The sequence below is a fragment of the Strongylocentrotus purpuratus genome, unplaced genomic scaffold, assembly GCF_000002235.5.
Source record: "Strongylocentrotus purpuratus isolate Spur 01 unplaced genomic scaffold, Spur_5.0 spur5_scaffold_17, whole genome shotgun sequence".
NCBI classification, from domain to species: domain Eukaryota; kingdom Metazoa; phylum Echinodermata; class Echinoidea; order Camarodonta; family Strongylocentrotidae; genus Strongylocentrotus; species Strongylocentrotus purpuratus.
Genome location: NW_022145602.1, coordinates 6,056,900 through 6,069,661, shown reverse-complemented (window position 1 = coordinate 6,069,661; position 12,762 = coordinate 6,056,900). Strand labels below are relative to the sequence as shown.

The 12,762-nt window shown below is 39.3% G+C and overlaps 1 protein-coding gene across 2 annotated transcripts; it reads right to left on the bottom strand.

Moving 5' to 3' along the window:
* Nucleotides 1–4,148: 4,148 nt before the first annotated feature.
* On the bottom strand, nucleotides 4,149–11,069 carry LOC100891895. 2 transcript variants are annotated; one of them, XR_004064577.1, is made up of 2 exons: nucleotides 4,715–11,069; nucleotides 4,149–4,232 (listed from the first exon to the last, which is right to left on the bottom strand). XR_004064577.1 is itself a non-coding variant. In XM_030988558.1 (2 exons), exon 2 carries the CDS (start codon nucleotides 10,170–10,172, stop codon nucleotides 5,133–5,135), a length of 5,040 nt encoding a protein of 1,679 aa, XP_030844418.1. In that variant the 5' UTR covers nucleotides 10,173–10,294; nucleotides 10,777–11,069; the 3' UTR covers nucleotides 4,192–5,132. The 2 variants fall into 2 exon arrangements, 1 of the variants encoding a protein (XP_030844418.1); XM_030988558.1 differs by having other exon boundaries at nucleotides 4,192–10,294; nucleotides 10,777–11,069.
* Between the last annotated feature and the right edge of the window lie 1,693 nt (nucleotides 11,070–12,762).

Here is a 12,762-nt window from a genome sequence, read left to right as displayed (position 1 = left end):
AAAAACACCTACAATGTGTTCTTTTTTAGAAAGGGAATCAGTTATTTTGTCACATAATTGTAGAATAGCATAATCAGTAGAGTGGTTCTTTCTAAATCCATATTGATTAGGAATTAAAAAGTTATTGATATCTAAAAAAGAATATAATCGTTTATAAACTATTTTCTCTAACATCTTTGAAATGCTTGGTAGTAAAGAAATTGGTCGGTAGTTTGAAACTTTAGAGTGATCATCCTTTTTATATATCGGAATTATTTTTGCAACTTTTAGTGGGTCGGGAAAAACCCCTTGGGAAAGAGATAAATTAAAGATATGTGATAACGGGGAAGCTATGAAGTGAATTATTTGTTTAAATAAAGATACACTTAGCTCATCGTAGCCACTAGATTTACTGCTTTTTAATGAACGAACAATTTCTAAAATCTCTTGAATATTTGTTGGATTAAAAAATAAGGATTGATTAACGTTATTATTTAAGTATTTGAAAAAAATCATTCTTTTTATTGATTATTTTGGAAGCTAAATCCGGTCCAATATTAGTAAAGTATTTATTGAATGCCTCAGCAACATCATTTGGGTCTATGTGATGCCCATTATCATTAAATTCAATATTATTTGGAGTATCCTTTTTCTTCCCCAAAATGTCATTAACTGTTTGCCATAATGATTGATTATTATCTTTATTATTTTCAATTTTATTACCATAGTATAATTTGCGTGATAAACGAATTATGAAGTCAATTTATTACGGTACTTTTTATATTTATTTTGATTTCCATTTGTAGGTGATCGAAGTGAGATTTTATATAAACGAATTCGGGTAGATATTGATTTAAGTATACCTTGAGTAATCCATGGTCGTTTATTTTTCTTTTTATTTGACTTAATCCTTGAGAGGGGCACATTTTTATTATAATGACAAAGAAGTTTGTTTATAAATTTGTCATATGAACTGTTCACATCTCTTTCAAAATAAATATCATACCAATCTTCTTGACTCAAGTCTATCTTTAAGGATTCAATATTACGCTTGGTTTCTTTACGTCGTGTTGTATGTTCTTTATTGGGAATTTGTAGGTGTTTATCATTAGGACCTATCGTAAATATTGGTAAATGGTCTGAAATATCATAGTATATTATTCCATTCTGTTTATTATCTAATACGTTTGAGAAAATATTATCAATTATAGTATGTGTTAAGTTTGTAATCCTAGTTGGTTTATTAATGAGAGGTTTAAAAAAAAATGAAGATAATAAATTAGTGAAGTGTTGGCCAAGAACGGTAAAAGGTAAGGATATATCGATATTAAAGTCTCCCATAATATATACATCTTTATTTTCTCTAGAAATAAATTCAAGGCATGATTCTAATTCATCAAAAAATGTGTCGGCTACATTGTTAGGTGGTCTGTACCCCAACGATTCTATTCTTATGTTTATCATCAATAATTTCTAAAAATAATGTTTCTATTCCTTCCAGTTGAATATCATGTCTTATTTTAAATTGTACATCATTACGAATATAAAACGCGACACCTCCTCCCTTTCCGTTTTTACGGTCTGAATGAATAAATTCATAATTCTCAATGTTGAATATTGGAGGAGAAGTTGAGTGTAACCAGGTTTCGGTAAATCCTATCAAAGAAAATGAAAATGTGTTTAGGATTGTTAAAAATTCTTCAAAATTATCGAAATTCTTTAGTAAGCTTCGAATATTCATGTTTAATAAACTAAAACAGTGAAGGTTATTATTGGGTCCCGTTGAATTAAAATTTGAATTAAATTCACTAGTAGTATAATATTTACTCTGGGGTGTATAAACTTGATCATTCAGAATATCATTTAAAGCCATTAAGATTAAAAATGTGGTATTGCGACCAGTATAAATGAAAACTATGTGTTTGGTGCGTGCATGTGCGTGTAAGAGTGCAAGTGCATTTATAATGGGTGTCGGCAAAAACCAACAAAATCAGGGGGGTGTACATGATGTTCACTTGTGCGTGACTATCAGACAGACTCGGGGCCGGTGACAGCGTTCAAACGTGGTCATTAATTAAAAAATAAAAAAACTTAGAAATTTGTACTTTAAGAAAGTTTTTTTTGTTTTTGTTTTTTGTTTTGAGTATTGTTATCGTTTAAATTTACAGTGATGAATTGTTTTCGAAACGTACTACCTTTAAATTACAGAGAAAGGTAGGTAAGCATATGTGCTATACCTAAGGGGGTGAGAAGGAAACAACGTTCAGCATTAATGACTGGATTATGATTGACATGAGAATAGGGATTTACAGGGGGTATGATAATACCTTGGCTTTAGCACAAGTAATACAAATAAGCAATAGTTAAGTTGAAATAAAATGAATTTATATGCATCATGCCGATCCACGTCACACCGACGAAACACCGCCAGACACCGGCGAACCAGCATACCGCGGAGAGACCGCGCCAAATGAGTCACGTCATCATGGAGCGCGAAATACCAACGATACGCCAGCCACCAGACCAGGCAACGAAACGCCAGAGCAGCGCAAACGCTACTTGTTGGTCCCTCCCTGACAACCGGCATGGCAACCAGTCCAGCGGGTGAGGGCCGCTGATCATCTAACCGTGAACCGCGGGCCACGCCCACAGACATGGTCGCCACGCACTACGTTTAAAACAAGAAAAACCATCAACAAAAAACAAGCAATAGTACACTAGTTTCGTGAAATCGACAATGATATAATGAACACCGGGCATGGTATTGATAGCCAAAGTTGCCCAATAGTAACAAATAAAAATCAGTCGAAACTCGGCCAGGCATTCAAGTTAAAAGGCGATATATGTAATGTATAATAATTAAACTACAATGAAACAGTCACTAACGATTTGTTTTGGGCAGTCTCATTTGCAAAATTACTCAATGCTACAAAAAATATCCCGCATTACATAATCAACTCAACCGGGCACTAGGTCGGAGGCACGAAGGTAGCAATGGCCAAAGACACACTTTAAGAATACAGACCAAATAGGGCATTGACATCGCCATAATGCTTATTCAAGCATTTTTGTGTATGTATTGACAAAACAAAACCAGCCATGCAGGCCAAAAAATGTCAAAAAGTCGAGTGTATGTAATATATAATAATTAAACTACAATGAAACAGTCACTAACGATTTGTTTTGGGCAGTCTCATTTCCATAGTTTTCAATGCTACACCAAAAAATAAGCCCGCATTACATAATCAACTTAACCGGGCACAAGGTCGGAGGCACGAAAGTAACAATGGCCCAAAGCACAATTTAAGAATGCATACCAAATAGAGCATTTACATCGCAGAAAATGCTTATTCAAGCATTTTTATGTCTGTATTGACAAAAACAAAACTAGCCATGCAGGCCAAAAAATGTTAAAAAGTCGAGTGTATGTAATGTATAATAATTAAACTACAAAGAAACAGTCACTACCGATTTGCTTTGGGCAGTCTCATTTGCAAAGTTTTCAATGATACACCAAAAAAAAATACCCCGCATTACAGAATCAACTCAACCGGGCACTAGGTCGGAGGCACGAAATTAACAATGGCCAAAAGCACAATTTAAGAATACATACCAAATAGGGCATTCACATCGCCATAATGCTTATTCAAGCATTTTTGTGTCTGTATTGACAAAAACAAAACCAGCCATGCAGGCCAAAAAATGTTAAAAAGTCGAGTGTATGTAATGTATAATAATTAAACTACAAAGAAACAGTCACTACCGATTTTCTTTGGGCAGTCTCATTTGCAAAGTTTTCAATGCTACACCAAAAAAAATACCCCGCATTACAGAATCAACTTAACCGGGCACAAGGTCGGAGGCACGAAATTAACAATGGCCAAAAACACAATTTAAGAATACATACCAAATAGGGCATTCACATCGCCATAATGCTTATTCAAGCATTTTTGTGTCTGCATTGACAAAAACAAAACTAGCCATGCAGGCCAAAAAATGTTAAAAAGTCGAGTGTATGTAATGTATAATAATTAAACTACAAAGAAACAGTCACTACCGATTTGCTTTGGGCAGTCTCATTTGCAAAGTTTTCAATGCTACACCAAAAAAAAAAATACCCCGCATTACAGAATCAACTCAACCGGGCACTAGGTCGGAGGCACGAAATTAACAATGGCTGTTTGGATCAGTGAACAAGCCGAGATGTGCCCGTTAGAATGTATAGTTCCTACTGGTGTAGGTATTTATTCAATCTGTAAAGATAATGCACAAAAAATAACATATTTTGAGTTATCTTGTTCATACTCTGAGTCTGACATGTTCTTAATAAATGGTTTGAAATGTACAATTCCTTTTGTGACCTGGTTCTTATTTATGTTTTCCTTATAATTATATACATAGAAAAGAATCTACAAATGCCTGATTAATGAATAACCCATATCCTCTAAATTGCCTAAGTGTATGAGTGTAGCAGACAATATTGCTTGTTATCAAAAACCAATTTTCAAATCACCTTCATATCTTTAACTAAATCACTAACAACTCACTCACTGACACATTACCTTAAATTCCTTTACACAAAAATTGTGCTCCTGACTTCAACCTATTTTCACGTGTACATTATTTACCAAGAACTTTGACTTTTGTTTATAACTTTCCTTTTCCTTCTTGTTTTACATAATCACATCATCAACACATTATTTACATAATTATATCATTAATCCAAAGAACTTACTTCTGTGGCGGGACACAAATTAACATGCCGAAAATGAGCAAATGATGACGAGCTGACAATTCCTTCCTGTCAACGTGTTGAAATGAAAGTGAGTGACAACTGAACATGCCGTACTAAAACCACCGTGAAAGAAATTGCTACGGTATCTTCAGAAAGAAAAATCCAAAGAAAATACGACTCTAACTGTTTGAGCTTACAAAAGTAACGGGAAAAAACGATCTCAAAATAAATACCTTTGCAACGATTGAATTTCCTTAATAATATGAAAAACAACAATTTCATACCAAAACATCCTCCCCACCCAATGAGGGAATTTGTCCTCATGATATAAATGAAGAAAATCTTACATCCAAAAAAAATGCAAAGATTAATCTGTTCTTAAGTTTACAATGTTTCAAACTTAAAGTTCTCGTGTAACTTAATCTTCGTAACCTTCTGCGGGATAGATTACAGCAATCTTCGTGATCGGGCGACGGTACTCAGAGTTCATAGTCTTTACTTTCACGTTCCGTACTTTACCGTCATCACCCGGAAACACCTCGATTATGCGAGCAATTGTCCACTTGCTACGCACAGAGTTCGCGTCTGCGAACATAACGATATCATCAACGCGTACATTACGTCGATGCACATTCCATTTTCTTCTAGGAGTTAACAGTGGCAATACGTCCCGCGTCCAGCGTTGCCAGAATGAATCTACGATGCGCTGAACCAGTTCTACTCTGTGCCTCGGATTTCGCGTTTCCAAGAATGGACCTTGCGCTACGTTCCCTGATGCTCGTCCTAGAAGCATGTCATTCGGTGAGATGTATCCGCCATCATCTGGATCGGTCGACAGCCTGCCAATTGGTCTCTGGTTGACCAGATTCGCCACCTCAGCCAGACAAGTTAAAAGCTCAAATGGTGCCAACACTTGCTCCCCAATTGCCTTCTTCAAAGCATGTTTGCAGCTTTTGACTAAAGCCTCCGCACAGCCGTTCTGATGTGGTGCTCCCGGAGTGGTAAATCTCCATACGGTACCTCTCTCAGCACAAAAGTCCTGAAGTTCTTCGTTGGACAGTCCCTCAGTCATCTTGCTTAACTCCCGTTCAGTACCGACAAACTGAGTGCCGTTGTCGCTTAGGATGCTGGCCGGTTGTCCTCTCACAGCGAAAAAACGCCGCAGTACCTGCATAAACTCCATGGCACTGCAATCTACTGCCAGCTCGAGATGAACGGCCCTTGTGTTCAAGCAGGTAAAGATGACTCCGTAATGCTTCGACGTCTTGTTGCGTCCCACTCGCACGGTTAGTGGCCCGAAGTAATCGCACGATGTGAAGTGGAACGGTGGTGTATTCGGAGCTAATCTCTCCCTAGGTAGCTGGGCCATTTCTTGGGTCTCAGTTTTTTGCAGAAAAGCTCTGCATTTAGTACACCTGTACTTGAGCGTTTTGATAAGTTTATGGCCCCGTAGAATCCAGTACTTTAGCCTTATCTTTGCCATGGTTGCAGCTACTCCACTATGACTCATCTCATGAACATGACGAGTAATCAGCTTGGAAACATGATGTCCATACGGAAGAAGAGCAGAATGCTTGTGCTCGAATGATGTCATCGCTTTATCTATCCTGCCTCCTACTCGAATGACTCTATAGTCATCAATGAAGGGACTCAAGGACTTCAGTTCTCCCTTCTTGATTCGTGATTCCATGCCTTTCTGTACGTCTCTGATGATGTACCTCTCTCCCTCCTCTAGTTCTGCGGGAGTCATTCCTTTACTGGTCTCTTTCTCCTGATTTCCCCGTCTAGCCTTTAGTTTCTTCACAAACTTTAACACCAATGTTGCGACTCTGACCAGTTTCCTCCAGCTGGAGAACCTCTCATAATCGATTAGGTCACAACTTAAACCCACAGCTAGAACCGTCTTCTCATGACGCCTCTCCTTCTCAACGTCAGGTAGATTCGTAAGAACCTTCACTTCCTCAGGCCAATCAGATCTTGACTGTTGTAGGAAGTCTGAACCGTGTTGCCATGACCCCTTCAGTTCACTTGCCTTCAGTCCTCTTGACAACACATCTGCTATGTTGTCTACTCCTGAGATATGTCGCCATTTGCTGGGGTCTGTGTTGCTCTGGATCTCTCCTACCCTAGTAGCAATGAACGTCTTGAAGTTCCTTGCCTTAGACCTCACCCATGAGAGGGCTATCATACTGTCTGTAAAGAGGATGACATCATCTATCTCCATCGTCAGCTGCTCTACTATCGTCTTGTACAGTCGGCTGGCAAGAACTGCAGCCTGAAGTTCAAGGCGCGGAACCGTCAGTGGCTTCAGTGGTGCCACTCGTGATTTCGCTGCCACAAATCTTGTCTTGTAGTCTCCATCCTCCGTCTCCCACCTCAGGTATGCACATGCTCCGAAGGCGTGCATTGATGCATCACTGAAGATACATAGTAGCGGCTTCCCAACTACATCCTTCGGAGTCAAACATCTCTCAAACGTTACTTCCTTGAGCTCTTCCATCTCTTGAAAGAATCTCTTCCACTCTATCTGGCATTCCTCTGGAAGAACTGCATCCCAGTCATAGCCAGCTTCCCACATCTTCTGTAGTCCTATCTTTGCTCGGATGACAAACGGTGCTGTGTAGCCAATAGGATCAAAGATTCGAGAAACCTGGCCTAGGATGATTCTCTTGGTTAGCTCCTTATCCAAGAACTTCTCAACTTTCACCCTGTAAGAGAACTCATCCCTTTTTCTGTCCCAGAAGACTCCTAGCACCTTTTCCTCTGCTAGACTCTCCATCAGAGTTTTCTCCATTTCATCTCCTCCTGCTCCCTTTAGCTGTGTGTTTGAAGTCCAGCCTTTCACCTTAAACCCACCATTAGCGAGAATATTGTCAATGCTCTCAGTTAAGGCTTGAGCTTCCTCTCTCGTATTTGTAGATGTGCAGATATCATCCATGTATGAGTCTCTCTTCAACACATCTGCAGCCTCTGGGGACTGAGTGCGTCCCTCTTCTGCAGTGAGCCTCAATGCTGTCTGCGCCATTGCTGAAGCCGGTTTGTCACCGAAGGTAACAACTTGCATCACATAGGTATCAGGCTTTCTATCAACTTGCAAGTCTCTCCACAAGAATCTGTGTACGTGTTGATCAGATTCCGGTATCAGCACCCTATGATACATTTTGGAGATGTCCGCACAGACTGCTACTGGCTTCTCCCGAAATCGTATGATGACTCCAAACAAATTGTTCAACAGGTCAGGCCCCTTCATCCAGAAATCATTGAGACACTTGCCTTGGTACACTGATGAAGAGTTGAAGACAATTCGTATCGGTGTGCTCTTTTTCTCTGGTCTCAATACGGCGTGATGAGGGATGTAATGCACAGGACCGTTGTACGACTCCATCTCCTCAGCCGTTAGCTTCCTAGCAAAATCCATCTGAACCATCTCCTTGATTTGATGGTCATAGGCCTTTGCATGCTCTGCATCCTTCATCAGCCTTTTCTCAGTAGCACAGAGCATTTTCTCCACTAGAACCTTATTGTCTGGAAGTTCTCTAGGATCTTTCAACCATGGGTACGGTACCAGCCACTGCTGTCCTTTCTTCTGACAGGCCTTGGTGATTAACTTCTGTTCATCTGTCTCCATAGCTGGACATGCCACACCCATGGACTCCGTCGTCCAGAAATCCTGCAGGTCAATAGGATTTCCAACCACCTGTACATTAAGTACACTTCCACTGCTCTGTCCTGGCTTGCCGCCAAATACCACCCAACCTAGTGGAGTTCGCGTAGCCACTAGATGTCCTCTTTCTCTTGACTTGACTTCACCAAGATGTAGTCTTGCATAATCAGCACCGATGAGTAGATCAACTGACCCGTCTCCTCTGTTGAGCTTATCAAGATCGAAAATCCTTGCAAGCTCCCGAACTTCAACACTTCTGATGTTGTCGTTGATCACATCTAGTCCAATAGCTTTCACATTAACAACTCGATGATTGTCCAAAGACTCTACCTTCACCCGATACCACTTAGAATTAGTAGTCTCTCTATCTCCGCCGATCTTTGTGATCACTATTTGAACCGGATCACCCTCCAGGTTGAGCTTCTCTGCTACTCCCTTCCTGATGAGTGTCACCTGAGAACCCGAGTCCAGTAAACAGTTGCCAATGACCGCTCCCTTTGGACCACGAACCTTGACTGTAAGAATTGGCAGAAGAGTTTCACTCGATCCGGTGCTTGCAACATCCACAGTAGATTCCTGGATCTTTATGGTTGAATGTAACAAAGGATGGTGAAAGGAAGAACATCGATCACACTTCTTTCTTCTCCGACATGTAGTCATCCGATGTTCCTTGCCAGCCCGTTTCAGACAGCTAAAACAAGCCCTGTTTTCCTTCATCAACTCGTACCTCTCCTGCTGGCTCATCTTAACGACCTTCTGACACTTATCGACCCAATGATCATTGGATTTACAGAGCCAACACTTAAAGTCTGGTTTGCGACCTTCATTTCCTTTGTCCTCCTGTGTCAGATGGTGTATGAAGGCACCCTGCCTTGGCTTGCTATCTGACCTTCCTTCTCGAATCGATGCAGTTGCCCTGATACGAGTTTGCAACTCCTGGCTCAACCATTCCATTAAGCACTTCAAAGTTGGTGACTTCTGTTGACGTAACCAGATCTTACGATCTTCATTCGTAAGCTTTCGCTCTATCAATGACAACATGTGAGAATTGTTCATGTCCTCCTCCTTGTTGATTTCCTTCAGAGTGTTGTAGCTCCTCCTCACTAACCCTGCTAGTTCAATGAACCCTTTATCATCGCCGTCTTTCAAGTTCTTGAACTTTGTGATGTCGTAGATGACAGCATCTGCGACATTCCTCTGATCACCGTAGATGACATTTAGTTGCTCCCAAGCTGCGTTGTAGTCTGTTCCTATGCCTTGAATCACTTCAAGTGCTTTGCCTTGTAAACTAGTACGCAGAATGGTTATACAGTCCCTCTCCGAGTATTTGGACTCGATAAGATGTTTAAAGTCCGATTTGAAGGTCTGGTACTCTCTGATGTCTCCTGAGAAACGTGGCAACTTTGGTTTCTCTATCTGTACATGACATGTTGTTGTGTTTCTCACTTCTGACCTTGGGCTTTCAACCTCTCTTGTGGTGTCAACCGTGTCATCCGCGCCGGTACTATTGCCTACATAGTCCACAACCTTCAACTTCATCTGTATGAAGCTATTCATGCACTCCTCCATCCACGCCTGCTCTGCTTCATACGCGGTGTCATCGAGAACCTCAGAATAGGCATCATGCTTTGCCTCCACATTTTCATACAGTTTGCGGAATTCGTGATAGCTCTCATCTACCTCCTTGATGGATCTTTCAGTGTTCAAAAGGGCCTGTAGTTGGTTCATACCCCTTGTGAGCTTCCCTTTTGCCGTTCTCCTCTTAACTTTCAGCTCGCCTGCAGTTTCAGCCATCTTGTCCGTCTGATTCCAATCCCGGAGTTTCGTGAGAAATTGAATTATGTTTGGATCAGTGAACAAGCCGAGATGTGCCCGTTAGAATGTATAGTTCCTACTGGTGTAGGTATTTATTCAATCTGTAAAGATAATGCACAAAAAATAACATATTTTGAGTTATCTTGTTCATACTCTGAGTCTGACATGTTCTTAATAAATGGTTTGAAATGTACAATTCCTTTTGTGACCTGGTTCTTATTTATGTTTTCCTTATAATTATATACATAGAAAAGAATCTACAAATGCCTGATTAATGAATAACCCATATCCTCTAAATTGCCTAAGTGTATGAGTGTAGCAGACAATATTGCTTGTTATCAAAAACCAATTTTCAAATCACCTTCATATCTTTAACTAAATCACTAACAACTCACTCACTGACACATTACCTTAAATTCCTTTACACAAAAATTGTGCTCCTGACTTCAACCTATTTTCACGTGTACATTATTTACCAAGAACTTTGACTTTTGTTTATAACTTTCCTTTTCCTTCTTGTTTTACATAATCACATCATCAACACATTATTTACATAATTATATCATTAATCCAAAGAACTTACTTCTGTGGCGGGACACAAATTAACATGCCGAAAATGAGCAAATGATGACGAGCTGACAATTCCTTCCTGTCAACGTGTTGAAATGAAAGTGAGTGACAACTGAACATGCCGTACTAAAACCACCGTGAAAGAAATTGCTACGGTATCTTCAGAAAGAAAAATCCAAAGAAAATACGACTCTAACTGTTTGAGCTTACAAAAGTAACGGGAAAAAACGATCTCAAAATAAATACCTTTGCAACGATTGAATTTCCTTAATAATATGAAAAACAACAATTTCATACCAAAACAATGGCCAAAAGCACAATTTAAGAATACATACCAAATAGGGCATTCACATCGCCATAATGCTTATTCAAGCATTTTTGTGTCTGTATTGACAAAAACAAAACCAGCCATGCAGGCCAAAAAATGTTAAAAAGTCGAGTGTATGTAATGTATAATAATTAAACTACAAAGAAACAGTCACTACCGATTTTCTTTGGGCAGTCTCATTTGCAAAGTTTTCAATGCTACACCAAAAAAAATACCCCGCATTACAGAATCAACTTAACCGGGCACAAGGTCGGAGGCACGAAATTAACAATGGCCAAAAACACAATTTAAGAATACATACCAAATAGGGCATTCACATCGCCATAATGCTTATTCAAGCATTTTTGTGTCTGCATTGACAAAAACAAAACTAGCCATGCAGGCCAAAAAATGTTAAAAAGTCGAGTGTATGTAATGTATAATAATTAAACTACAAAGAAACAGTCACTACCGATTTGCTTTGGGCAGTCTCATTTGCAAAGTTTTCAATGCTACACCAAAAAAAAAAATACCCCGCATTACATAATCAACTTAACCGGGCTCTAGGTCGGAGGCACGAAAGTAACAATGGCCAAAAACACAATTTAAGAATGCATACCAAATAGGGCATTTACATCGCCATAATTTGTGTATGTATTGACAAAACAAAACCAGCCATGCAGGCCAAGCAAATGTTAAAAAGTCGAGTGTATGTAATGTATAATAATTACACTACAACGAAACTGTCACTAACGATTTGTTTTGGGCAGTCTCATTCCCATAGTTTTCAATGCTACACCAAAAAATAAGCCCGCATTACATAATCAACTTAACTGGGCACTAGGTCGGAGGCACGAAAGTAACAATGGCCAAAAACACAATTTAAGAATGCATACTAAATAGGGCATTTACATCGCCATAATGCTTATTCAAGCATTTTTGTGTATGTATTGACAAAACAAAACCAGCCATGCAGGCCAAGAAAATGTTAAAAAGTCGAGTGTATGTAATGTATAATAATTAAACTACGATGAAACAGTCACTACCGATTTGCTTTGGGCAGTCTCATTTGCAAAGTTTTCAATGCTACACCAAAAAAAATACCCCGCATTACATAATCAACTTAACCGGGCACAAGGTCGGAGGCACGAAAGTAACAATGGCCAAAAACACAATTTAAGAATGCATACCAAATAGGGCATTCACATCGCCATAATGCTTATTCAAGCATTTTTGTGTCTGTATTGACAAAAACAAAACCAGCCATGCAGGCCAAATTTTTTTAAAAAGTCGAGTGTATGTAATGTATAATAATTAAACTACGATGAAACAGTCACTACCGATTTGCTTTGGGCAGTCTCATTTGCAAAGTTTTCAATGCTACACCAAACAAAATACCCCGCATTACATAATCAACTTAACCGGGCACTAGGTCGGAGGCACGAAAGTAACAATGGCCAAAAACACAATTTAAGAATGCATACTAAATAGGGCATTTACATCGCCATAATGCTTATTCAAGCATTTTTGTGTATGTATTGACAAAACAAAACCAGCCATGCAGGCCAAGAAAATGTTAAAAAGTCGAGTGTATGTAATGTATAATAATTAAACTACAACGAAACAGTCACTACCGATTTGTTTTGGGCAGTCTCATTTGCATTGTTTTCAATGCTACACCAAAAAATACCC